The 27,846-nt window shown below is 44.5% G+C and overlaps 1 protein-coding gene across 1 annotated transcript in view; it reads left to right on the forward strand.

The window, feature by feature from the left end:
• GPC3 (glypican 3) overlaps positions 1-26,172 on the forward strand; it is a 278,907-nt gene extending 252,735 nt beyond the window's left edge. Inside the window, exon 8 of the mRNA XM_084638957.1 lies at positions 20,300-26,172. Within this exon, the coding sequence (XP_084495083.1) occupies positions 20,300-20,469 (170 nt within the window). The 3' untranslated portion in view covers positions 20,470-26,172. The remainder of the gene's footprint in view (positions 1-20,299) is intronic.
• Positions 26,173-27,846: the final 1,674 nt, after the last annotated feature.

The following is a 27,846-nucleotide window of genomic DNA, read 5'->3' on the forward strand; positions in this document are numbered from 1 at the left end:
TCCCAGAGAGGAGAAATGTGCAAGGCATCCCTTGATCACAAATTCTAACTGTTCTCCCAAAGGCCTTTAGCCCCTCTGCTGGAATAGTGAAGTCTGTCAAGGCGGGTGAGTCTATACTGCACTTTGGTCTTCAGAATATCTACTAGAGGGTCACCAAGTTTTCGGACAGCTTCTCTAGGAGCCGCTCCTTGAGTCTGTCATTTCCCCCGCTTCGTAAGGACTCCCCATATATTATTAGCGCAGTGAGGGCCTGGTCTGATTACTCCTTCCAACCCCCATTACCATTCTGGCAGCTAGCATGGCAAATTGTAGTAGGGACTTTGAGCCTAGTCTAGAGAAATCCTCCTTGCTGCCCAAGAAGGAATGAGCAGGGAACAACTCCATCTGCTTTCCAATTATTTCTCTGCAGGGTTTTGTAATGTGGTCCCCAAATGTATTTATTTTGCATCCATCCATTCAAACAAAGGGACATAATTACCAATAGCCCTTCAGCACTGGCCTGATACTATATTGCTCCTCAAAGGTTAAGTAAACTGGAAAAAATATTGTATGCCCTGAGATTTTACTGATATGTTTAACTGCAGCCAGAAAAAATTTGTTTGTTTCATTTTTTTCCATTGTCTGTACAGCTTTCCCTTTGCTAGACTTCATAAAGATCATCATTTTTGTGGGTGTTAAACATCAAGGAGAAGAGAACAGATTGCATGTACTTACAGTTCTAATGCAATCAACTGACATTATGTAAAGGCAATACTTTTAACAAAGCCTTTTAAATTTGGTCTCTTGTTCGTAAGTTCTGAGGTATAAAATTAAATGTTAGACAGAATCTTTATATGACACACGATATACAGACTGTTATACAAGCTACACATTTTGTCACTTTAGTGTGATCCACTAACATTTTACAATGCTTGCCATGGAGCATTAACATAAATAAATTAATGTTTTACAAGTGTAAATGTTTTATTCCACATGAGTCAGTGAGGATATTTTGAAGGGAAAGAAATGTAAATAGAATGAAATTCTTAAGCAAGATTATTGATATGACAGGACTAAAGAGCTTGGGATTCTGTGAAAAGTGCCTCTTTTCATCCCTTTAATAAGTCCATTACTTGCACTCGGGAATATTTTAAGGCCCTTTTCATGCTGAATCTAGAGTTGAGCATGCTTTGCATTTCAAGCTTTGTCTATGAATCAGTAGAAGCCAAAGTTATTTCTGCTTTAAAATAACAGGAGCAGGGAACAGCTAATCTCTTTTCATTCTGAGTCCTTACATTATTTTACTGGACAGAGTTTGTGTTGGCTACAAAACAGGGCATTCACCACATCTATGAGAAGGAATTTAGGGTAAGAATGAAGCCTAGATTGCAGTATGCATAAAGACTCCTTTTCCTACGGCCATTAAGAAATTCCAAATCTGCGCTATTTTGAATAGTGACATTAAATTAGCCTTGCTAATTTCAGTAATTCAAGCTGATAGCTGAGTTTACAAATCTACCAGATGAGACATTCCCATAATTACAATCTGAATGTGCTTTTCAGCTAAGGTGAGTTGATACAAAAAAAAAGAAAGAAAAAAAAAAGGGAAAAATACTCTCTCTGTTCTGCCTTTTGAGATTAGTATCTCCAAAGAGCAGTTACATGGCTGTACTACATCAATAAGACATTTCCTATAGCAGGCTGCTAATTCATTTTTCCTGTAACATGTAGGTGCTGGAACATATGAGACAAGATTTTTCACTGTCTTGGATTTTTTTGGTCATATTTATTCTTTCAGCAGGACATTGATTCTGCTTTTGTTGATGTATTTTGGTTCACTTTTTAATTGTGCACTTTTAGGTAATGATTTTGGGGGCTTTTTCATGGGCAAGAGACATTCTTTGATGGATGAATTAGTGTAAGAACTGGTGGTGTGACTGAAAAGCAGTGCAAAGCCCAAGAAGAAGAAAAAGGGGTGTTTTACAGGGCTGGAAATTCACAGCATGCTGGAGGAATCTGCAGAGTAAATTTTCAACACCATAGGGGAGGTGCTCACACAAATTTCATCAAAATATAGGAAAATTATACGCTTTATTTGAAAGGATATTAATTTTATTAGAACAGTAGACTAGCTAATTTAGGGATTAGGATTTTGTATCAAATGTAACGCCAGCTGAAAGATTCATAAAAATATCCATTTGAATCTTCATCTGAGTATTATAATTCCTATCCTGGGAGCAGTATGCAAGGGAATCTAAGCCCTGCATAGAACACGCATTGATGGCCACATAATTACTGTTACTAGAGTTTCCATTGCATGGAAAATTCTGACGTTCTGACATCAAAAAAATTTTTATTCCAAATTGGAACAAAAGCTGAAATATCCTGTGAAATGAAAATTCCACCCCAAAATTTATTCTGGACCATCAAAACATTTTGTTTGACTTTTATATTAGAATGATATTAATAAAATTAATAATTTAATATGAAAGTTTTAACAAATCTAAACTATAAAGCTGAAATGAAACTTGTTCACTTTTTCGAGTTGAAAACTTTGTTGAAATCAGCGTGCTCCTGTGAACTGTTTCAGTTTTATTGAAACAGTTTTTTTTTATGGGAAACTGATTGAACCCGATTCGGCCAGCTCTGCTAGCCTGCGCTACCTCTGTGTTCGCAAAACAAAAGCGCCTCACTGCTCCTTCACTTGAAATGGGGTTAAACATTCAGATACGAGGAAGACAGCACCAAAAACATGCCAGGGGAAGTTTAGAAAACTGGCAGGCATTTCTTAACAGAACACTAAAGAGCTCTTCCAGGTGTAAGGAGACTTCAGTATGAACCAAATGCAATCTGTTCAAAGGCTCAAACAAATGAAGCACTCCAGATAATGTCCTCCTCTGAGCTCAGAGCTTGGTTCACTTAGGGGAACCCGACGGTAAAATCCAAGCGGAAAGGCCAAAGAGCACGTCAATATGAAGTAATCCTTTCTACCTGAATATTCTAATAGAGGCAGTTCCTGCAGTTAGCTCAGTTACCAGGAGAAAACGGCAAGGGAAAAGCAGTGCTAATTCCAAACAGTAAACAGAGTATCTGTTGTTAGCTGGAAAGGAGCTCTGAATCCTGGCCCTGGATGAAATCAGCTGTCCAGAGCCTTACTATGGCCCAGCATTCCAGACTGCTCTGTCTCCATGGTTGGGATGATAGAAGGTGACCATTCACCAGGAAGAGAATGTGCTTGCTAGCTGCACCGTGGTGAGATCTTCTTAGGCATGGGCTTGCTTTTGAGGAATCATTATCTTTAATCTCTGAAATCCATTTTATAAAGGATTTTATATTGTTGTAAAGGATTTACAAACCGGTTTACACAGACTCTTTATTTTGATTTTCCTTTGGGATTGTGGAACTTCCCCTACCTCTGCATTCCAAAGACTGACCCTGGAGCATCATTATGGACATGATTCTGGAGAGCGTGGTTCATTTATTTTATTCGCACCTTTCAACCAATCAGTATTGTAACCGCATTGCTTTGCAAACTCTCACTGCTCTGCTGTCATCTCTTTCGTTCATCTTTCCCCATTTCTCAGTTTAAGAACTTTGAGTAAAGAAACTTTGTGGCTTTTTAGCATTCCTGGTACCACTTTAGTTTCATAAAAACAATCAAAAGTTCATATTGTTTTGTGCCAGGATTTTTAGATAAGATACTTGTTCACAAGCTGTCCACACATGGGACATGGTCAGGCTCTTCAGAACTCCCCAAATTGTTCATTTCAGAACCCGATAGCCCCCTTCCCAGTTTATCCCCAGATGTGTGTAAATATAGAGCTTGATCCAGTGCTCACTGGAGTCAATTAAAATATTCCCATTGATTTCAGTAGGTACTGGATCAGGCCCATAGAGTCTGGCAGCTGACTGATTCTCTCTTCAATTGCTCCGCTTCTTCTGTTCTCTCTTTGGTTTCTTTTGGGAACTGAAAATACAGGGGCTTTGGGGCTGCTCAGAAGCAGAGACTGAGCCCAGCCTGCACTGGGTTAGCGCCCTTCTCCATCAGATTGCTCTTATCTGGCCTTCTGAGCAGAGTCAGGTGCTTAAATAGGGAGGGGAGGAGAAGTTTTGGAGGAGCTATCCCTTGCGCTGAATCTGAAGCTGAGACGAGCAGGAGAGCGTAGTCTCGGTGCTGCAAGGTTGCCAGGAAGAAGAAAGACTGACGGAGTGGCCCATTTGCCCCCGTCCACCCATTAATGCAGAGAGGAGAAGCTACAGAGTCAGCCCAGGAAGTTGAGATGGGAGCACAGAATGTGGGTAAAAGAGGACAGACCCAAAATGCAGAAGTGTGTCTGGTATTTGCCGGTGGGGGGGGGGGAGTGGCTGGTGGAAATGATCCACTGAAGCCTTAATTAAATAATTAACCGGAAGTAGTTGAAATAGCCATTATTCTAGCATCTCTAGCACAGAGGAGGCTGAAGGAAATGAGAGAGGTGGGAGCGGGGGATCGAGAGGAAGAAAGAATCTTGCAAGCAGCTGTTCTGTGGAGGAAAAGCAAGGGCACTTTTAAAACAAACACACAGCAAAAGAAAAGGAGCCTCCCCGGCACCTGACGGTTCTTAAGCTTTGTTGGCATTGAGTGCAGTCAGTGTCCCCTAACTCCAGTGTAACAAACTACCACTTCTGCCTTCAACAAGTAGCTGGCTAGCGTGCCCAGAGGCATCCGAGGCAGCGTGTGTGTATGGTAATGTTCTTGTGGGCATGCATGGGGTCAAGATGTGCTCATGTAATGCCCAGGTCGTTGGTGGGCAGGATCGAATCTGGGACCTCAGTGCATGAGCCTCTACTGCATGAGCCAAAAGCCACATGGCCCTTATCCAAGGCTGTAGAGCAGACTCATTAATCTCTCTCTAAGTGGTCTTGGTGCCTCTAGGTGGGACAGAGCACCACACCCAGGAGGTGTGTGGGTTACACTTGCAAATAGCTGCACACATGGACACACAGAGTGGGGCTGGGCTTCTAAGATGAAGCACCTGTCACAAAATAAAACAGACCCATGGGCCACCCACTGGAGAAGTTTCCAAATGTTTAGTGGGTCATAGACAGTCGGGGCACTGCATGCTGGTGCAACAGGCTGCGCTCTGCAAAGCCAGGTGAAACTCAGCCCATCTTGGGTTCATTTACGGCCGCTCAACCAGATCAGTTTTGTTAACCTGGCATGACTGACAGTCTCTGGTCAAAACTAGAACTAGGAATGGGCCCCAGCCACAGAGTTCCATTCTGGGTTGCAACGCTTCCATAGCTTGGAGGTGAAGGGAGGTTCAGAACCAGGGTTTTAGCTCAGCCCATTGCAAAAGTTGGAAGCACCTGCAAAGCTCAGCTCTGGTTCTGGGTCAGAACTTTCCAAGACTCTGGGAAGCAAGTGGTTTTAACTTGGGTCTATCTGTCACTGAAACCATGCAAAACTACCTGGTTCTGATCTGAAACCAGGCCTCAGCTGGGGATCCCATGGGTTTCTTTCAAACCTCAGACAAAGTCTGCAAACTGAAACTGAGGAACAGTTCCCGTGAGCAGACTGCTGAGTTCCACACGGCTTTTTCTTTACACTATTTCTTATCATTTATTTTTAAAGGGAGATTCCTCTGAACCCTCCTCTTCTATATAACAAAGGGAAGTCAGGTAAAGAAAAGGTTTTATGCTGCACTCGGCATTTCTGTGTGTTTGTAGATTGAAGTCAGCTGCTTTAACATTCTTTGAATACAGGGTGGGGATTTTTCATAGCTTAATACTGTTTAAAAAGTTGTGCATTATTTTAGCCTTGCAACTCCCCACTGACTTTAATGGGCCGCCTGCTGCTTCTACCCTGCAAAGAGCTTTGAAAACGTACCTCCTGGTTAGCCTGGCTTTCCAAAAGTGAATAGAAACCAGCTTTATCTTCATCCACTCAGTTGATCCAGTGGGGTTAAGAATACCAAGAACTCCTGGAATGTTTCAGTAGCTGAGACAAAGCTAAAGCCTTTAGCAGATGTTTGCATACCACTATGCTTGAGGTTACCTGCTGGCAGGATACCTGGGCTGAGCAGGCATGTCCTTACCCAGCTGGTTCTTCACCGTCCTACATACCTGGGTCACAGTCCGAATACTTAACACAGATATTTTCCTTGGCATTGAGCATTCTAGCCCCTTGGAATCTGATGGACTGATTGTCAATGCTAATTATGCATTTTAGGACGTTTATTTACGTGTATGTTCCAACATGCAGCTATGAAAAGGCCGCACTTATAGATTTTTTCCTTGCAAGCAGACGGGGATGATGGATGTTTATGGGTTTCTGATGAAATCTACACATTGTATAAAGTCTTGGGTCCTGTTGTATTAATTTAGGTGGAATAAAGGACCCAAAGAGTCAAACGGTGTTGACATGGCCCTGTGACTGTCCAATAAAGAATCCTTATTGAGGTTACAGGGACAAACCATCCCGATGTGTAGAAAGAACAGTAAATATGGCAGGCGACCAGCTTGGCTTCACAGTGAAATCCTTGCTGATCTTAAACACAAAAAAGAAGCTTACAAGAAGTGGAAGATTGGACAAATGACCAGGGATGAGTATAAAAATATTGCTCGGGCATGCAGGAGTGAAATCAGGAAGGCCAAATCACACCTGGAGTTGCAGCTAGCAAGAGATGTTCAGAGTAACAAGAAGGGTTTCTTCAGGTATGTTGGCAACAAGAAGAAAGTCAAGGAAAGTGTGGGCCCCTTACTGAATGAGGGAGGCAACCTCGTGACAGAGGATGTGGAAAAAGCGAATGTACTCAATGTTTTTTTTGCCTCTGTCTTCACAAACAAGGTCAGCTCCCAGACTGCTGCACTGGGCAGCACAGCATGGGGAGGAGGTGACCAGCCCTCTCTGGACAAAGAAGTGGGTCGGGACTATTCAGAAAAGCTGGACGAGCACAAGTCCATGGGGCTGGATGCTCTGCATCCGAGAGTGCTAAGAGAGTTGGTGGGTGTGATTGCAGAACCATTGGCCATTATCTTTGAAAACTCATGGTGACTGGGGGAAGTCCCGGACGACTGGAAAAAGGCTAATGTAGTGCCCATCTTTAAGAAAGGGAAGAAGGAGGATCCTGGGAACTATAGGCCAGTCAGCCTCACCTCAGTCCCTAGAAAAATCATGGAGCAGGTCCTCAAGGAATCAATTCTGAAGCACTTAGAGGAGAGGAAAGTGATCAGGAACAGTCAGCATGGATTCACCAAGGGCAAGTCATGCCTGACTAATCTAATTGCCGTCTATGACGAGATAACTGGCTCTGTGGATGAAGGGAAAGCAGTGGACATGTTGCTCCTTGACTTTAGCAAAGCTTTTGACACGGTCTCCCACTGTATTCTTGCCAGCAAGTTAAAGAAGTATGGGCTGGATAGAAAGTTGGCTAGATTGTCAGGCTCAACAGGTAGTGATCAATGGCTCCATGTCTAGTTGGCAGCCGGTATCAAGTGGAGCGCCCCAAGAGTCGGTCCTCGGACCGGTTTTGTTCAATATCTTCATAAATGATCTGGAGGATGGTGTGGATTGCACCCTCAGCAAGTTTGCAGATGACACTAAACTGGGAGGGAGAGGTAGATACGCTGGAGGGTAGGAATAGGATACAGAGGTCCCTAGACAAATTAGAGGATTGGGCCAAAAGAAATCTGATGAGATTCAACAAAGACAAGTGCAGAGTCCTTTCAGAACTAATGAAAGGAAACAGTTTTTCACACGATATGCAATTAGACTGTGGAACTCATTGCCACAGGATGACATTGAGGCCAAGAACTCAGTAAGACTCAAAAAGGGATTGGACATTTATATGGATAACAAGAATAGCCAGAGTGATCATAATGAATAACAGCATTATTGGAAGAGATATGAAATCTCATGCTTCAGGACGTAAGCTGATCTCTGTTAGAGATCAGGAGGAGGTTGAATGTCAAGGGCAGATTATCCCACACCTGGTACTGCAGGATTCTTACACCCTTCTGTGGCGCATCTGGTGCTGGCCGCTATCGGGAGACAGGATACTGGGCTAGATGGATCTCGGGACTGAACCACTGTGGAATTCCGATGTCCTGTCAAGGCCCACCCCCTGCATGCTCCCCATCTCATCCACACACACTATGCTGTTGTGGTCATCACATCTCCATTTGGTTTTCCTTTCATTTATCTTGTCTTTTCCCGCCCTTTCTCCTGATCTCTCTTCCCCGCTCCCCTCCTTCTCTTTCTACTTCCCATGTGTACTCTTGTGTTCTCTCTCCCCGACTTCTTAGTTCTTTCTCTTGCCTATTTGCCTCCCTCTTCTGCTTCTCTTCTCCCCCTTTAATCTTTAACATGTGCAGATCAGGTAGCAACACTTGCATGGGGAGTACACCTGCACCTCTGGCTGAAGACTGCTGGCCTATGTCGTTACAACACACGGACTCCGGAGCTTCCAGTTAATGCAAATGGCATTTGTTAATTTTTAATAGATTACACCAATTCCTTTTGCTTAAAGCTGTTTTCATTAATCCACTCTGCGGTACAACTCAGGAGCTCTGTCACTCACTGCCAAAGAAAAATCATTAATGCAAATGCAGGTGCCAGATTCTCTTCAGGGTAAATCGAGAAAAAGGCCGAGGGCTGAAAAACAATGTCACAAGTGCTCCTTGCAAAGTAAACATGGGAGCAGCTCATAATGGATAGCTCTGGAGGCCAGAGTGGTGTTGGAAAATGGGGTTGTGTGATATCAGAAGGAGTGGAGGTCGCTGTGTGATGCATATATAATGGAGGTCCAATCAAAGGATGCACGAACATTGCTTAAATAATTGGTCGTTTGCTTCGTGTGAAATGCACTTTACCTGCATAAAGTCAGAATAATAGAGCTTTATGTTGGTAAAATGCATGCACACGCACCTCCCCACCCCCGGTCAGGACAGGACTGCAGTATGGTATCCCCTCCCCAACAGCCTTTACTCTGGACTAGGTGGGGAGGGGAAGCAGTAATAATAATTATACGTAGCACTTAACGGCGTAACAGCTGCAGCCCTTCTGTTCCACTTGAACCATGAAATCTTGGGCCAGTGGGTGCCATTGTCCCTCCCCCACCCCGGAGTTGGCTCGAGGGGCTGGGTGGATACCTTTTCCGCGGTACACGCGGGGTGTGGAGACCCATTGTGTGGCGTCTCCATCTGCAGCTCTCTTGTGCAACTGCCAGGTAGGGCAGAGGTATTGCTAGGGCATTGCATTTGTCCTGGGTGATCTTCACCCAGAATCAGTCGTGTCCTTGAAATAACATGAGTGCCCTTCGGGTTGTCTGGAAAAACGTGTTCTAAAGGGCAGTTTGCACTTGCTATGGACCAATCAGAAGCTCATGATCTGTACATGTCCAAAGGGGCTTTTGGTTTTCAAATCAGTTAATCTGAGACCAGTTCACATGGGTTGCTTACCAGGAAGGCAGTTTTATTTCTCACCTCAGCTCTGAGCAGAGTTTCTCTGGCCAGGTCACAGATGATGGATGAGTGGTGTTTAGCTGGTGGAGTTCTTTGTCGGTTCCTTCGTTCCCTCTCCTCCTGCAGTGGCTAGATGCATTTTTATTTCTCACCATTAACCAAGAGGAACACCCTGTAAATTGGTGCTGAGGCGGTGGAGAGACGCAACCACAAAACCACGTAGATGCTCTGTAACAGTCTGGATGCTCATTCAAAATATGACTAGACATGTACAAGAATCAGGACTGGCACAGCATATGCCATGCCCTCAGTTAGTGCATTATAACTTTCTAGACAATAAGGCAGTTAATAAATCTGTGGGAGCTCTAGGATCTGAGCGCTAACAGCCTGCGGTGTAAACTCTCCCCAGTAAAATACAATCATTCTTGTCTAACTGTTTATGAACTTTCAGGGTCTTCTGGAGGAGCAGATGTACAGTGGTATCCTACTGTATCATGGTACAGCACAGCTGGATAACTGTGTGTGTGTGTGTAAAGAATGTACAAGGAACCTACTTGGCATCGGTTTCGTAAGCCATACGTGCAAATACATACTCCTGCTTAAGTATCTGTTTGTATTGGAAAGCAGGGTGTTGTAATTTTGGGGTAGGAGTGAGCAGAAATTTTGGTGTTCTCCACAGTACTTATATCTGTTTAATGTAAGAAGTGGAGTTTAATGAAATTGTCTATTTTTATAAATTGTGGATGTGTGCGTGTACGTGAGACATACATACACAGACATCTTACAGTAAATAGGGTCAATAGAGTCCTAGATCTTAAGGCCAGAAGGTCATCTAGTCTGACTTCCTGCATCTCATGGGCTATTAAATTTCACCCTGTACTGAACCCAATAACTTGTATTTGGCTAAAGCATGTCTTCCCAAAAGGCACCAGTCTTCATTTGGAGACATCCTGAGATGGAGAATCCATCACTTCCCTGAGTAGTTTGTTCCCTTGCTGTTAAAAATGTGGGCCTTTTTTCTAATTTGAATTTGTCTGGCTTCTGCTTCCAACCCTTGGTCCTTGTTCTTCTTTTCTCTGCTCGGGTAAAGAGCCCTTTAGTGCCAGAGTTTTCTCCCTGGGAAGATACGTGTACATTGTAATCAAGCCATCTCTTGATCATTTTGATCAGCTAAACAATGAGCGCTTTAAGTTTCTTACTGTAAGGAGACTGTGGGTACTGCATAGTGTCATACAGTCAGAGAGATGTGACAAGTAACAGTTTCCGTGCTCCCAAAGACTAGTCATGTAAGACCACAAGCTGGTAAAGTGCAGACCCGTACAATCACCAAAACAACTGGTTGATGGTCAGTGTAACGTTAGTGCCTTGAGAAACAGGTGGGATTTCAGCTCCTTGAAGGAGCAGAGCGAGGAAAGCATTACATACATTCTTTAGGGTGCTGTTCTAGATCTAAGAGATGACATGGATAGAGGTGCAAAAGAAACGAAGGGCCCAGATAGGACTGAAGAGCAAATGAAGGAGGCAGTGGTGTAGGAGAAGATAAGGGCAGAGCTATTGGTAGGGATACAGTTATCTACAATGGCTTGACTTTTCTTTCTTCTGCACTGCGGAGGTTGTGGGCCACCACCTCCAATCTTTTGCAGTCACGACAGAGTTGTAAAACGTCCACTCTCCTTTGGATACCGGTTCATCTGACGATACTTCCAATGTAACTGGCTCTCTTTGTTCCTCTTCCTGGTCTGCCTGCAATCTTGCTGGATTGTATGAATATGGAAGCGAAGCATTGTACGATTGGTGAGCTACGTGTCAACGAAAAGATGTTATTCTTTTACTGAGGGTCTCAAGTAATTGTGTTCTTTTTAAATTCATCCTTCTCGTCACCACTTTGTTTGTAGTTTTGGTTATCCAGCTAATTTTTAGCATTCTCCTATAACACCAAAACTCGAATATTCTGAGTTGTCTCTCAGTGTCCTTTGTATGTGTCCAGCTCTCAAAACTGTATGGGAGAGTTGACCCTTTGTAGCACTTCAGCAGTCTAGTGTGGATATGCCGTTTTAACTTTTGACAACATAGAAGTCTTTGGAAGTTGCTGAATACAGTTTTTTCAAGCTGTATTCTTCTCTTGATTGCTTTGTCACATCTGTCCAATGTAATTAGATTCCCTGAATAGGGAAACCTATTCACTTGTTCCACCACTCGACTGTCAGGCCATAGGTACTTACTACCTTGTCCATCACTTAACATATTATTTGTCATGATACTAGAATATGTGCTCCTCTTTAATGGGACCTGAACGTTTGTGCCCCAGACTTTACCAAACTTTTCCTAAGTGAAGATGACATGTTAATCTTGCCTAGGGACATTGTGGAATCTCCATCATCGGAGACTTTTAAGAGCAGGTTAGACAAACAGTTGTCAGGGATGGTCTAGATAATACTTAGTCCTGCCATGAGTGCAGGGGACTGGACTGGAGACCTCTTGAGGTCCCTTCCAGTCCTACAATTCTATGAATAAAGAAAGTATCTTGTAGGCCATCCTATCTTAGTTGGGGTCACGTGGGAAGCTCCCACCCACCCCTGTCACAATCTCATAACATCCATCTGGCAATGACAGCAAGTGCTTACGTGGAGCAGTAATGATGGCAAAGTGTGTGGGGCTGGCTTTTCCAGGCTGACCCTCTTGCTGTTTCCAGTGGCTGTTGACATCCTACACGTTGTGTCCTCTCCGAAAACATTTTGCCACGCTGTCGCTCTCCGTTCCCTCCCGCCCTTGTGTCTGCTGAGTTTCTCTCATCTGCAAACCAGGAGAGCTGGCACCGTGTCCCCGGCAAGCTCTTTGTGCTCCACCAATGCTCCACAGACCCCATTTGAGGAGCCGTGGTGTTCGACAAAAATAATTTTGTTTCAGCAGGGAGAGCTCACGCTACACCCAGCACAGCGGTAGGGCACTGACAGATTTAGTAAATGCCTCACTTTGAGCAGTTTTCATGCCTGGACATCAGTTATTAGGATGTTACTATATTAGGTCCAACATTGAAGCCCATCTGCTGGTGCAAGCTTGGCAGCCAAAGGCCCAGATGCTTGGCTGTGGAATGGCATTCTCGAGCTTTGGCATCTCGATAGCGGCTCTTCTTTCCTGGCTTTGCTAGCAGCTCTGCCGGTTGGTCTGGGTGAGCCTGCTGTAGCAACGCATTGTCCTCTTTGGTGTCATTTTCCTTTGCTTGCAAGGCATTTGCTTCCAGTTATTTGCTTAAAAATACGTTGCCTGTTTATGGTGTTTCACCAGGCATAAATATGGTTTCTTCATGAGTGTGCATGCCTGCTGTAATGCTGCCTACGTGCCAATACTTATCCTCCTGGCTTTTTTATGCCAGCTGCAATGGAATTTCTTATGCCAACTCAAAAACAGTCTACTCTGCTTTAACTGACTTTGAAGATGCTTCCAAAATGACTGCAGTTCAGGAAGGAGGGTGTTTTAATTATTTGTACCTGATAAACTCATGCAGAGATAACACACATCGTTCTAATACTAATCCGTGGCAGAACTTCACTCCTTCAGACCCGGAAAGCCCATATTTTAAATTTTACATCATTTGTGGGTGTCATCCGTACTGCATGTTGCAGCAAGAACAATGATTGCAGCTTTTGATGTGCTAGGAGCAAACACACAGCAGCTCTGTGTTAGAAGTAGCTTTTGTTGCAAAAGATACTTATCGGGGGAGTCAGTTGTGCTCAGCTGGAGACGTTTCGTAAACTAGGTAAGGACTGTAGATGACTCTGTATAGTATGTCCTGTTTGCATGTAAAAAAAAAAACACCCTCCCTCAGAAACACTAGCAATGCTAATGATTGACTATTATTTTAAGCGGATTTATCTAATCTGCAGCACAAAGGACAAGAAGGGCAAAAAACAAATGAAGACTGAGTGTGTAATTAGTACAGATTGTTGGAAATACCCTCTGGACAGCGTTGGACTGATTATAAGCAGAAACAGATTTTTGGAGTGTATATGAAAAAATCTCTTTGCTTTGTAGCAGAAACTGTTGCATTTTACAGGGTGCATCACAACTCCGACAGTTTACAAGCATGAAGATGGGGATAGCTAGAAAGTGCAGATTAAAAGTAGGAAAGTTAATAAGAAGCCTATCTCTGGTTATTTTATTGTGGTAAATACAGACCGATTGTTTAAGGTATGTATTTGGTTTTTTCCCCTTTCCTTGAAGGTGTCTATTTTTAGGTGTCTCCATTCCTTGTCCTCCACACCATTTTTAGGTGTCCCCTTTCCTTGAAGGTGTCTATTTTTAGGTGTCTCCATCACAGGTTTGCTTAGCATCAAAGTCATAGGTGGCACTGTATATAACTATACTAATGTGAGGGCAACAGTCCTGATCAATGCAATGTCCATTTTTGTCTCTCTTAGGGGCCATTTCAGGAATTGATCTGATTAGGGAAAATAGTTACTCTGGCTTCTGTGTTTTAGAACTTCAGTTTCATTTGTTATGCTTCTTTTTAACAGGATTATGTCTAAAATTGGTTATCTGGTAACCCCAGAGACACCCTCCTGATTGTTTGACGAGGGTGGAGAAGTAGATTTTATGACATCACATGCTTATTGGAAGTTAAGCAAAATGGACTCAGAACAGCAAATATACATTTACAGAAATACTGTTTGTACAAAAATTAGCTATAATGCCTTATGTCATGAAAATCTGGCAATAAAATAGGGGCAAAAGTCAACAACAAAATCAATCAGCCACAAATAAACCTAGAGAAGGAAACAACACAAAGTCTGTTTAAAACAGAAGCTTTACCCAAACACAGAAGTTGAAAAGTAGCTAGGCAGTGGTAGAAATTTGCCACACAAACCTCTTCACACAACTATACTCCCATCCTCCATGAGATCCTGAAGATAATCGCTAATGGTTTTGAGATTGCTTCATCTAGTTCCTTAAGTACCCACAGGTGAATTTCATCAGGCCCTGCTGACTTAAATATATCTAACTTATATAAATATTTTAACCTATTCTTTCCTATTGGGGCTTTTGTTCCTCTCCACTTGTTGTTAATATTAATTGTGTCAAGTATCTGGCCACAATTAACCTTTTTAGTGATGACTGAAGCAAAATAGACATTAAACACCTCAGCCTTCTTGTTGTTATTCCTTCCCCACTAAGTAGTGGACCTCCATTTTCCTTCGTCTTTCTCTTGTTCCTAACATATTTATAGCACCTCTACTTATTGTCTTTTATGTCCCTTGCTAGGTGTAAATCATTTTGTGCTTTAGCCTTTCTGATTTTGTTCCTACATATTTTTCTATTCATCCTTTGCGATTTGTTCATATTTCCGCTTTTTGTAGAATTTGTTTTTGATTTTCAGGTCATTAAAGAGTTCCTGATGGAGCCAGATTGGCGTCTTACAATTCTTCCTGTCTTTTCTTAGCATCAGAATAGTTTGCTGTTGTGTGGTTAATATTATTTCTTTGAGAAACTGCCAGCTCTCCTGATCTCCATTTTCCTTAGATTTCTTCCCATGGCACCTTACCTACCAGTTCTCTGAATTTCTTAGTCTGCTTTTTTAAAGTCCATTTTTTCCTTTTAATTTGGCCAAAGGGGAACCATGACATTTGGTAAAGACAATGGCTGTGCAGCAAGTGGAATTTCCATTTTGCAAGAAATTCTGCCATTTCAAAATTGATTCTGTCCAAACTGGAACAAAACTATCGAATTTCAAAATTTCCCATGAAAGAAAATGTTAATAAAATGTATTCAGGTCAATTGAAATGTTTTGTTTTGATTTAGACCTTTAACTTTTTATATTATTAATTATAATGTGAAAAATCAATTTATAAACAGTCATTTCAAACAAAAAATCAAAATATTTTGCTCCAAGAAGGACTTTATTAAATCTTTTTTTTAATTTTTGAATGAAATTCTGTCAAAATCAACACATTTGTGTGGACACTTTCAATTCTGACAGAAAAACATTCCACTGAAAAATTTTTTGACCAGCTCTAGTGAGGACTCTGCCTCAGCAGTAGAGAGGCATGGACAACCGGCTGGAGAGGCACTTTATTGTTTTTTAGAAAACTGTGCAATGGAATATATATATTCACAGAAGCACCAGAGGTGGGAGTGTGGGTGTACATGAGAAGAACCTTCAGAAAATAGCAATTACAGGTAAATATTTTCCGTTCTTCTTAGCTAGATATTCATTACTCCAGTGGAATAATGGACCAGCATTGGTGTCATTTGATTATTCCATAAAAGGCTAACTGCAAAGTAGTGTAATTGCAAATTTATTAAATCAAACCATGTAATCATTCCTCTGAAAATAGGTTGCAAATTAAGATGTAAGTTGCTGGCGTTTAAGCAGATACAGCCATACGTCTATGAAACCACATGGAAATATGATCGTTGTTTATTCCAGAGTGGTATTTCGTGACTGAAAGTCAACCATAACTGTTGCCACTGATCTGACAGAGAGCACAATTCATGGTGAGATATCCCATTACCAAACTTACAGGCACAGTTTTCAGAGATTTTTGTCTTGTTTGCTAGCTTAAAGTTTTGCTTTGTTTGAACGTTCCTCAGTTATTTACAGGGAAGCTGCCATTTTCTGTGACAGGGAGAAGCTAGTGTTTCCTCTCCTCCCACTCTCACGAGGATGCTGCAATCTATACCTGCCCCTTCCCAGCATTCACCATCCTCTTGTGCAACAGTAAACCTTTCTCCTACAGCCTGAGCTTGCATCCTAGCTGCCTACCCAGCAGGACCTCACAGACCTGCCTCCTAACTCATCCCCAGACACCTCCTTTACCCAAGTGAGGTCTTCCTGGAGAACACGCTGCTTTCCAGCTCATTTTCCCCTCCTCTTCTTGACAGCCCTCCTGGACAGCTACCTGTATATCCTCCGCCCTCCTCCAAACTGCTTGAGGGGCCCTTCCTTAGAAGAGTGGCTCATGAGTAAGGCTGCAACCTCCATGACTTCAGCCAATCCCGGCTGGGAGCTGCAGGGTCCCCTGCTGCTGCCAGCATCTGGTGAACCTAATGCCACTCCCAGCTGCTGCGGGCAGCAGGGGCATCCCCAGAGCTCCCCACCACTCCTCGCAGTCCCAGGCGGCCCGGAAACCACCTCAACTGTTCACCTGGGGGTGGGGCAGGAGGAACCCCCAGCCGGGGGAGGGAGGGGAGGGCTGGAGCTCCCAGCCCACCCACAGCTGCCCAGAGTTCTCATTTTATCATGGATATTTTTAGTAAAAGTGAGGGAAAAGTCACGGCTTCCGTGAATTTTTCATTGTTGCCTGTGACTTGTCCCTCACCTTTACTAAAAATATCCATGATAAAATCTTAGCCTTACTCATGAACAGAGCTCCTGAAATCCTACTGACCTCACTCGCACCCGTGCCTGCACAGAACATTCTGGGTAGGACGTCTGTATTTCCATATGATTCTAGATCTGCTTCAGTCATGGATCCCAGAATTTGCCATGGGGAACAGGATCTCTCATTGTTCTCCCAGTCCAGGGCCCAAGTGAAAGGTACCAAAAGGTCAGTTCTGTAGACTAAAATGCCTTATTTCTCCACAGAATAGATATGGTGGAGGCAAGAGTTGTGCTATCTTCTCGTTGTGACTCAAACCTGACTGACGGGACCACCTCTTGGTGTTCCAGGGCACTAAGCTACTTGTCTTCACTTTCAAATACTTCATGTTCAATCCCCACTCTACCTATCGTCTCTCCTTCAGTACTGGGATGTCAGCGCCCGCCTCCCATCGGCCCATGATGCTGGCTTCCATTGCCAACTTGTTAGAGCTTCAAACAAGCCCCTTTATGCTTTCTCCCCTGCTGCTCCTCCTGACAGGAAGGTGATTCCCATACACATCCACCAAGCTGCCTCCTTCAGATTCGTCCTTAAAACTCTCCTTTGCCTGAAGCCTACAAAAAACTTGACAACAGCTAGGCCGCTCATGTGTTGAGATCCCTGTCTATCACTGATACCGTACTCGTACCCCCGCATCAGTCTGTCTGCCTGTCCAGCGATTGCCTCTTGTATTTTACTTAGATTGTAAGTCATTTGGGGCAGGGAGTATCTTCTTGCTCTGTGTTTGTACAACACCAATGCAGTGGGGACTGGGTCCATGAGCAAGGCTCCTAGGCACGGTGATAATACAAATAAATATATACCCATTTGCTCCTTGGCCTGTCTGCTGAGACTGCCCGGGTTCTTGTGGATTTTATCATGCAGTCACCTTTCCAATGAGACCTGAACTGAGACCATCAATTTAGCTCAACGTAGGTCACCGAAGAGTCATCTTATAGTGACGATTTTTGGTCACTACTGACCTGGGATAAATTTGAACTATGAAAGGTGAAAGGTGCTATCTCCCATTTCTTTGTCTCCCAAGGGCCTGAATACTTAAAGCAGCAAGGCTGATGGAAGTTTTATTCTTGCAGGGGACGGATGGGCTTTATCTGCATATCAGTTTCAGGATAGCAACTCTGCTTGTGTCACATGCTCCTGAATCTGCACTCAGCTCTCTGGAGGAAGAGAGCATATAGAAAAGAGGACTGCGGGAGAAGACGATTTGGGGGTAATCAGTGGGAATCTCTTGGATGAGTTAGAGAGAGACTGACACTTGGTTTTCGCTTGCGTGTGTATGTGTTCCCTTTCAATAATTTTTGATCCTCCTTTGATGACTGACTCACTTGCCATGCTAATATCTTTATGCTTTGCTTTGCTGTGTGTGTGGGTACATTTGTTAAGACATATTGTCTGGGTCTTTGCTTTGGCAGAGATGTTTATTAGGTTGATGGGGTTGGGTTTTTTGCTGGAGTGTTTTAGTCTCTTGGATTCTCTCTCAAGGAGGGGGTGTTTTGATACTAGCCCGTAAGTGCCTTGGTCTGCCTGAGTGGTGATTCAAACTGACCCTGTCTTAGGGGACTGAGCCAATCCACTGAATGGATTGTGGGCCAGAGTTTCAGCTGGTGTAAATCAGCGGGACTCCGCCTCTAGTGACACGAAATGGGACCGTGCAAAACCACTATTCCCTAGCAATGGTTTAATAGGCTCCCAGTGGACAGTAGATCATGGGAGGCTTGGCCCCAAGTGCAGAGATGGAGGGAAAAGACAACAACAAAAATGCCAAGCAGAAAAAACTGAACTGGGGAAACTTTGCACTCCCTCCCATCTGCGTAGCACAGAAAACTCCACATCCCCTTCGCACAGAGGTCCTGATTCTTCATTGCTGCAAATTGGCTCTAGGTACGGGAGGCTTTTGTCGTCGCTGGCCAGATGCTGCCTTTGCTTTTTCTTGTCTAGCCTTGTATTGCAAAATGTTCCCTGTTTGGCTTGTTCTGTCTGGCTTTGTTGTTGTTCTTTCCCTCTGTCTCTTCACTGCAAGTCTGGCACCTAGGATTTACTGCTCAATGGGACTTTGCAACCACTGTCAGGGGATAGGCGCTTTTACCAGTCAGTGGGCTGGTCTGTTGGAGAGAGAACTCTGCTGTGCAGCTCTCTCCAAGATTTGAAGAGGGTTTTCTTTTACATGGGACATTGGCTTGAGAAGAATTCTTCCCCATCCTTTGAGTGGGAGGCAGTTAGTCTGGAGGTTCCTGTATTACAACACTAGGTCCTGCTTTGCCTCTGGTCATTGACACTATCCTCGCTCTAACTGCCCTGCGTTTTGAAAATGCGTGCAGACAACGTAACAGGTGCATGAAAGATGTCAGAGACAGCATGTTTTAAAGCTAAAAAAGAAAAAGGGGGTGAAATACACCCCTGTGCAGGGCCTGAGCAGTGCACCACTTCCATCCTGCTTAAGCTCTCCAAATAGGACGGAAGTGGTGCATCGGCCATATGCTGGACTTTCGCTTTGAACTAGCGTGACTGGGATTTCTTCACTGCTTCTGCAAACATGAGCGGTGTGGAAGCCAGATGCGATTTTTGTTTTAAACAAAGTCCAGCTGATTTGCTTTGGAAATAGCTCTCCGGTTACACCACCACCCCCGCAGCCCCCGACTTCCACGGGGACAAACGTTCTTGGCACGTATGTTCGGAAAGCGCTGGGCAAACATGGAGGGATGAATGCTTCTAACACCCTGTGGTGGGAAGAACAAAGGACATTAAAGCTCTCGTATGTGAGAAGCGCACATTGGGTGGTATTTTCAAGTGTGCCCAGTATTGGCCCAGCTCTTCTCCCATTCACATCTGTGGTAACCTCTCCCCTCCCCACACCCCCCTAAAAAATCCAATGGGAACAAAATGAAGCCAGCGCTGAGGGTTTTGTAGACCCCACCCATTGATTCCCTGGCTGCTGCGGCAATGTTATGTTAATGTTGCCAAATATGCTGCCAAAACTCTGCAAGGCTGGGCCTGGTATGAGATTAACATCTGTTATGCAGGTTTTCAACGGGGGACCTTCACCCTTGAGCTGAGAACTAGTTCAGGCCCTAGCTGCCACTTAGGTCCCCCTTACGCCTTGTCTTGAGACTTGAGCAGAGCATAATCCGTGCTGGCCTTGTTCACAGAGGTGGATTTCACCCATTGTGAGCATCCTGAGGGATCCCTAACTACGGGGAGTTTTCCATAGGGGAAGGATGGCCTTGTGGTTGGCACACTGGAGTAGGGCTCAGCAGATGTGTGTTCAATTCCTGCATGTCCTTGGGCAAGTCACGTGATCTCTTTGTACTTCTTGCCCATCTGAAAAATGGAGTTAATATGTTTTCTTTTACTAGGTATTAGTACAGCACCCAGCACAACGGGGCCTCGGTCCCAGTCAGGACCTCTAGGCCATTCCATAATAATATAGAATCCATACATACAGTCAGGCCAGATGTTGGTACACTGTGCTCAGTTACAATCTTTCTCTCTCTCCTTTTCAGAGCTGGCTTATGATTTGGATATGGATGATGTTCCCTCAAACAACCAACTTTCGAATCAGCAAAGCAAAGGTGATACAGCGGTTCACAACCTGGGGTCAGGAAATACCACATGGAAGCATGTTCCTGTCACTGCTATTTTCATGGCAGCCTTCCTTATGTGGGCCCATTGACTTTGTACAGTAGCCACAACAGATTTTCCTGGGGATCAACGTCTCTTCTCATTTCTTTCTGAAGAAAACATTCTGAACCTTGCTCCTCCTGCCATATAGGCACACTTCCAAAGATTAAGTGAATGACTTACATTTGTTTTGTAAAATAAAATGGTGTCTTTACCACCAGGGGCTGGTTCATGGTGAATGTTAGTGTTAGTAAATCCAAGTAGTGCTTTTAAAAATAATTCGGAAGGGTGATACTACGTTATGTTCATATCAGTTGACGAAGGCTGAATTTTCATTCCTGTTAAGCAGAAATCCATGTTTTGTTCTGAGTTCCTTTAACATGCATGAGCAAGCGTAGCATCTCAGGGTTAGTGAATATTATCACCAAAGTTCTTCTGGCCCCCATTCTTGTCTGACTTAACCCAGGTTTTTCTGTAGTTTTCTGTAGTTTGGCACCGACTCCAAATTTAATACTCATCCCTGGGAAACTTACCAGGCACATACTGGTGAGGCCAGGGGGTGCAGTGAGAAACACAGTGCATGTCCAAAATGGGGAAGGAGATTAAGGAAGAGAAGGGAACCACTGGCCCAACTGATTGAATTTCAGAAACTCTCCTCTCCCTGGTCCTGATTCTGCTACCTGTGAAGTCAGTAGGAAAACTCCCATTGACGTCATAGGGTGCAAGGGTGGTCCCGAAACATTTAGGGGTAGCCTGTGGCTACGCACTTACACAAGGGAGCCAGAACCAGACTTCCACCTGCAAGGCCACTGCACCTTGAGTCTGGAGACCCAAGAGTAGGTGCTTGTTTATCTCCCGCCCACCAGAGCAGGGTGGGCAGGAAATGGATGGAGCCAACACACCAGCCAGCACGGGAAAACAGGAAGCCAGCATGGTGGTGGAACTGTGTCTGAGGGGTGGCACATTGCCTCCTGGGGCTATGCTTGGGCTGAGCCTAAAGACTAAATTACCCTGGAATAAAAGATGGCTAAATCAAAGCAGCCCTGCTGACAGCAGGTTGTTTTGGGACATGCTATCTTTGATCATCCTCATGGTGGCATGGGAACACTCGGACCATGCCACCGTCCTGTGTCCCAGGAGGATGTTTTGGCAATGCTGGTACGTGAGGAGAGCAGTGCTTCTCGCATGAGAGGGCACAACGTCAGCACGTTGTGTTTCAGGCAGTTCTGCTGCTCGCTTCCCATGAATCCAAACAGTTCCTGGGAAGCCCCTTCTGAGGCAGCCAGCCAGTCTGTCTCACAGTTCTGGGTCAGCTGGACCTGGTGCGTATGTCTTGGCAGCACACTCCAGGAACAGACCCTCTTCTTCCTTAGGAAATGCGCAAACACAGCTCCAGACAAAGGACAGAGGGTGGTGCTGTGCCATACTTTTGCGGGGCTGAATAACATGCCTCCAACCCATTGCGTAGGTTAAAAGCAAGGACTGGCAGGAGACACACACAGCACAATAAGACGTTTATTTGAACATTCTTGTGTATGTTATTTTTGTTCCAATAATTATTTTCTTGGTGGACAGCATATCAAAATCCCTCTTTCACAAATTTAAAGCGTAGGAAAGTTTTAAATTGGAAACTGGAACTGGCTGCCCTGGAGAAGGCCATCAGCGACCCAGACTGCTGGTCTTCAGAGCACAGTGGACAACATATGCCTTTTGGCTAGAACCTAATTACATTTTTGGGTTAGGGGCGAGGAAAGTTTGTCTTGGTTCCTGGCCAAAACAGGCTGTATATTTCAGCTTAAGGTGTTGGTAGCCTTTGCACTGTATTGTATGTGTGCTTTAAATACTTTGTGTCTCAGAGTTTAAATGCTTTACAAAGCTACTAAGTAAATATCTTTCTGAAAAGTGAACTGCAAAGATTTTTTTAAAGGATACCTTGAAAAGGTGAAAAATATCCAGCTGTTTCTTCAAACTGATGAGCCTGACCCTGGTATAAAACTCACTAACTGCAATGGAATTGTTCCTTATTTATACCAGGGGGATAGGAGCATCAGGTTGTTAGCACCAGACTCATGGTTTCTCTGCCTGGGTGGGTCAGCCTGTGGTTATGGTGCTTGTGCCATAGAAGATCCATTCTGTCCTGAGCTGGCAGGTTCCCTCCTGCAGAACTCTCCCAAAAAATTCCCCCTCTCATGCTCAGGCTGAACTCAAGGGTGAACTTTTGGGGATGTTTGCACAGAAATTGATTGCACATACACATTTGCTTAAAGGTGATCTTTTCAAATCATGCTCTTGGTCCCCGTCTGTCCTCCCCCATTTTGGAACTATTACAAAGCAGCTTTTAATGTTTACAAAGCTTTTAATTATCAGCAACATCTTTGCAGTTCGCCTCCAGAATGTTAAGGACTTTCACAACTGAGGTTTTGTGGCGCTAAACTGCATTTGTTTCTACCCTTGCAAGCAATGTCTTATGAGTGAGGGTCCGATGCTACCACCCCCTACTCTTCTTGAACATCCAAATCAATAGGACTCAACTGCTAGGTGTGAGAGTGGATGATGGAATCTATCCCGCAGTGATTTACATCTTCCAGGTGAAAGACAAATTCCATAATATCAACCAGTCCAGAGATAACCCTTCCAAAGGCAATGTTCTGACTCAGTTTCTGACCCTGAGGCTTCTTTCTCATCTTATTTTACTGGTGGTCCTGGGTTCCTATTCAGATTAGGGGGCTTTGAAAACTAGTCCTCAGTATAGCAGGAGTCCAGCATTGTTGTTTTCTTTTCCAGTCTAGTCTTTCAATTATTTGTAAACTTTCCTGGCAAGGCAGTCTGAATTCCCAGTGCTTCTCTCACTTGAGTGTAGTAGAAGCCTGGTTGAGAGATTTCAGCCATCTTTGTATAGCTGGAGTGTTTATTGCCTTTTCAGTTTAATATATTTTTCACTCCTGTCATTTACTCTAGGGTGAAATTCACCCCCGGTGCTGGCCTGCGGCACAGGGGCAAATTTCACCCCTTAGTAAGCCACGCTACAGCCTGGCCTTTGCTTTTAACACAAAATCCTTTTTACTGTATTTCTACCAGGATCACGGCTGCATACAATGTCGCCTCTGCGTGCCCTGTTTTTGTTTACTGACACTAACTGATAGTTTCCGGTGTTCGTGGAATTAATAGCCCCAAATGGTAAAGGCTACTCAGCTCCCTCTACATGTGTCTGAAGACAATATCACTCAACAGAGTATTCACATTGAAGGAGCCTCTAGCCTCCAGAAGGCAGGTCTACACTTAGAGTACAAACACCGCACACGTGTAACTAGCAGCATAAGACGGTGAGGCACTGCTGTTTGTATCCGTGTAGTGTCCCCTCTGCATCCCCTGGCCAGAGCCTGTCCTCGGGGCAGTGAAAGGCTCCGGCAGCGGGTAGCTTCCAGAACCTTTCCTCGCTGTCTCCTCGCTGCTGAAGCTTTTCACGGCTGCATGTAGCTACCCACCGCAGTGAGGGTGGGCTCTGCCTGCTCGCTGCAGCGTGTGACTCATCAACCCGACACGCCACCACCAGTGTAGACAAGGACTGAGTATGTCTCCGTTAGGCTGAAGTCTAAGAGCAGTGTCTCCTCAGTGAGAGAAGTCTGGGCTGTCTCCTCAGTGAGAGAAGTCTGGGCTCTCTGGCTACAGACTGGCCTGGGGAGGAAGCAAGGCTGCTGGACTCTGCCTTAAACACACATCAAATACTGTTTGGCCTTTATTTCTCACAGCTATTTAAGAAGCTCAGATAGTTCTAGGAACAAGAAACAGGATTGCCTTTTCCCATTCATCCTCCTCCTGCTTGCTTGCTTTTTAAAACCATACCCCTAAGGCTCACTCCAGAGCGCAAATTTCTCCCCAGTTTCCAAGGCTGCTCTTACAAAGGCCCCGATCCTGCATGTTACTCCACACGGACAGGCCCCAGTGGCTGTGCAGAGCCCGCCCAAAGTCAGCGAAGCATTGTGAGTAAGGGCTGAGGGGTCCCCAGCCCTGGGTTTTGACGTGCAGGAGCAGATCTAAGTACCAATGCTGGACTTAGTTGCACTGCTAAGCGCAGGCCATAGGAAAGGCCGTGCAAAGCCCCTTGCCACAGGGAGGGCACTGGGAACCACGGTGTGTCTCAGGTCCTGTGACAGCCAGAGCTCCGTGGTTGCATTGAGGGGTTAATTTGCTACGGCCTTTGTAAAGGGTGCAGCAACTACCTACCCTCCACCCTTCCCTGCCCCGCTTCTGCTGAGCTGCTCCCAGGAGGGGGCAGTTGGATAGCAGGGCCTGCAGTTCTGTCCAGCCCTTAGTTGGGCTTTGCAATGGGGTTGATGAGAGGGGAGTTCTTATTCCCTTCGCCCAACCTACGCCCAAGCCACAGAAGGGCAAACCACAATCTAGTCCACTTTTCAGCAGAGCGCCTGTTGGCTTCAGTGGGGGGGGACCTCCATGTTCAGCCATATTTTTTGAACAGATTTGTTTCTTAACCCTCTTGCTGCCCCCTGCCCTTTCTGACCTGGGACTGACACTGAAATAGGCCCCGTGCGAAGGGCGTGCATTGCGGCACACAGCCCTGCCTCTCTCAAGGGGGTTGGCTGCCAGCGCCTTCAGGCCACCAGTGGGCAATCCAATTCTCCCTCCGCTCCTCCTTCTCCCAGCGCTCCTTTTGGCTTTGCGGGTTTGGAGCCTGGAAATGGACTATTCTTTTGGGTTGGACACTGTGTGTTGGAACCTGCCAGCTGTCGAATAATGATGGTGTGTTTCAAAGCAAGGGATTGCCCTGGGCTTTTCTGTCTTGACCAAAATGTTCTGTATGCTGTTTCTTGCCTCGCTAAGTAGTGAGACAGCATGGTGTGTGACATCAGTTTTTCAATGATGAGACTCTGATGTAATGTATTGCTTGGTAAAATGATACCGACTGTACCTTTTTCTGTATTCCGTAACGCCTGGCTAGTAATCCCAATCTGCAATGTGATAGTAATACTTGTTGACAGTCTGTTCTGTAGCATGCTGATCCTGCTTTTCCTTTGTACGGACATGCTGTTAAGCGAAGCCATCTTTTCTGAAACTGTGTTATGATCATAGATCACAAAAACCAGTCCTTGAATCCTGTATCTGCCAAGGTTCTAAAACCACACATTATAACCTTAGAAAGACGGTTGAATTCTCCCCTGTGGTGTTTGTGTGTGTGTGCGTGTGAACAATGATTTTGGAATGTTTCTCATGGATTTTTCTTTTTAACAAAAATGTCTTGCCATTGTCAAAAATAGTCTCTGAAACCATCGTAACGCTCCTTCAAGTTACCCTTTAAACTTTCTGATCACTGTCTGTGGTACTACCCACTTCCTGCTCACTCAGCTCTTTGCAATGCACGAGCAATTGAGAGGAAGTCAGAAAACGAACACATTTGAGCTTTTTTGATTTTCTTACATTTTTCAGTGAACGTCGTGCTGGTGGCAGGGGCCAGATTGGGCTGTGAGTTGCGCAGTCTCCCCCTGCTGCCCTGTGAATGTGAATTTTAAACTTAAACTTAAATCCTAACTTTGAATGGGCAAACTCTAGTGTTGAGCGTAATTGTCATGCCCTTTCAATCTTTGCTCTTGTTGCTAAAGATTCCCAAGAAAGGTGCAAATGGTAGGAATTATGATAGGACTTTTTATCCAGTAAGAACTGCATTGAGACCATCAAGTCTTCGTCAGCATCTGGCACGGTGTAATATAAATAATAGTGCAATAAAGCTACTGAATAGCCAGCAGCGGGTCATGTTTGGTTACTAGCAACCTGGTCGGAATCCATTGTTTATAGTTACGTCTTTAACAATAGAGCACAGAGGCACCAAGCTGGATCTGGGCCCCATTGTTCTGGTCTTTGTTTCGCACATACATAAACACAAAGACCCATTCCCTGCCCCAGAGCTCACAGATTTAATAAGCAGAAGATAATCTTTGTTGGGTTTGTTTTTCTTTCTTTAAAAGTTATGAACTCATGTATGACCCAATTCCTAGGTGTTACACTTACAGCTTCTGCAAAAGCTACTGTAAGAAGGAAGAAAATTGTTTTTCTAAGCAACCACCCCTGTCCTTTCACTGAGCAGCAACTGCTTTATTACAGCAGACGCACAAATCTACAGGGAGATAAAATCAGCTAGACGTGAGTAAGTGAAGCAGGGCTTCCTTAGAGACTACATTCAAATAACGTCACTGAGTAACAGCCAACTATCCCAGAAAGCCTGGCCTATAAGAAAGATTCACAGATTCCAAGGCCAGAAGGGACTGTTGTGATCATTTAGTCTGAACTTCTATACAGCACAGGCCACAGACCTTCCTCAAAATAATTCCTAGAGCAGAGCTCTTAGAAAAGCATCCAATCTTGATTTCAAAAAGGTCAGTGATGGAGAAGCCACCATGATCTTTGACAGGTTGTTCCAATAGTTAACTCCCCTCGCTCTTTAACATGTATTACTTCCAGTCTGAACTTGTCCAGCCAATAGATTGTGTTATGCCTTTGCTTGTGTGTAGATAGGGTCCCACGCTCCTATTAGTTCACTCAGGAATTATTCTTGCAACTCTTTCTAATGTCACTGAGGTTGAGGTACAAATATCTTCCATGCACCCACTGACAAACAGACTCCATGGGCCAAATTCATCCACAAGGGCATGCAAGAGAAATTCTCTGGAGTGGGGTTGCGTTTTCAAAGCACCCAGGTGGCTAGGAGCCTAAATCCTGTTTCCAAAAGTGCCTAAGTCTCTTAGGAGCCTCAGTCTCACTAGAAGTCAGTGGGACTTAGGTGCTTTTTAAACATTTTACCCTAAATAAGTGCCAAATCTTAGAATGAAAGCTCATGTCAATGTTCTCATCCCCTGCGAAGAAGCAGAGTTGATTCTTGCCTCTTCATTCTCCATTTCCAGAGCCTCCACCAGTCAGCCACATCACATTTCCTGCTTTCTGACTTTGTCCTTATCAAAGGAGATATGTTGCAGAACTGGCATTCTGTCTAACAGCTGGTTACTGAACTGCTGACCTTGCTCAAAAGGGCTCCATTCCATATTGCAGCATCCCAGAGCCACCCAGCATGGCTTCGGTGTCTATTTAAATAATGTTGCCCAGTTTAGTTCTTGTTAAACTACAGTGAGCCAGAACCGCTGCCGGGGTAAATGGGTGTAGCTGTTCAATTGCAGCCCAGGGAGCTACGTCAGTGTACACCAGCTGAGCATCTGGCCCAGTATCTGCATTTGATGTAAAGGGCCATAAATAAATTGCAAAGCACCCTGTGCACACACACGATTTCTCCACGCAGGTTTGCAAGTTTCCTTAAAAAAAGATGAAGGACCCAGCATCTTTTTCACCTGGTGGCAGCTATTTGAACCAAACATGTGCAAACTGTTTATGTACTAGCCAGGCATAAATTAGAATTTAAAAACAAAAC

The sequence above is a fragment of the Lepidochelys olivacea genome (genome assembly GCF_965140295.1).
Source record: "Lepidochelys olivacea isolate rLepOli2 genome assembly, chromosome: 9".
NCBI lineage: Eukaryota > Metazoa > Chordata > Testudines > Cheloniidae > Lepidochelys > Lepidochelys olivacea.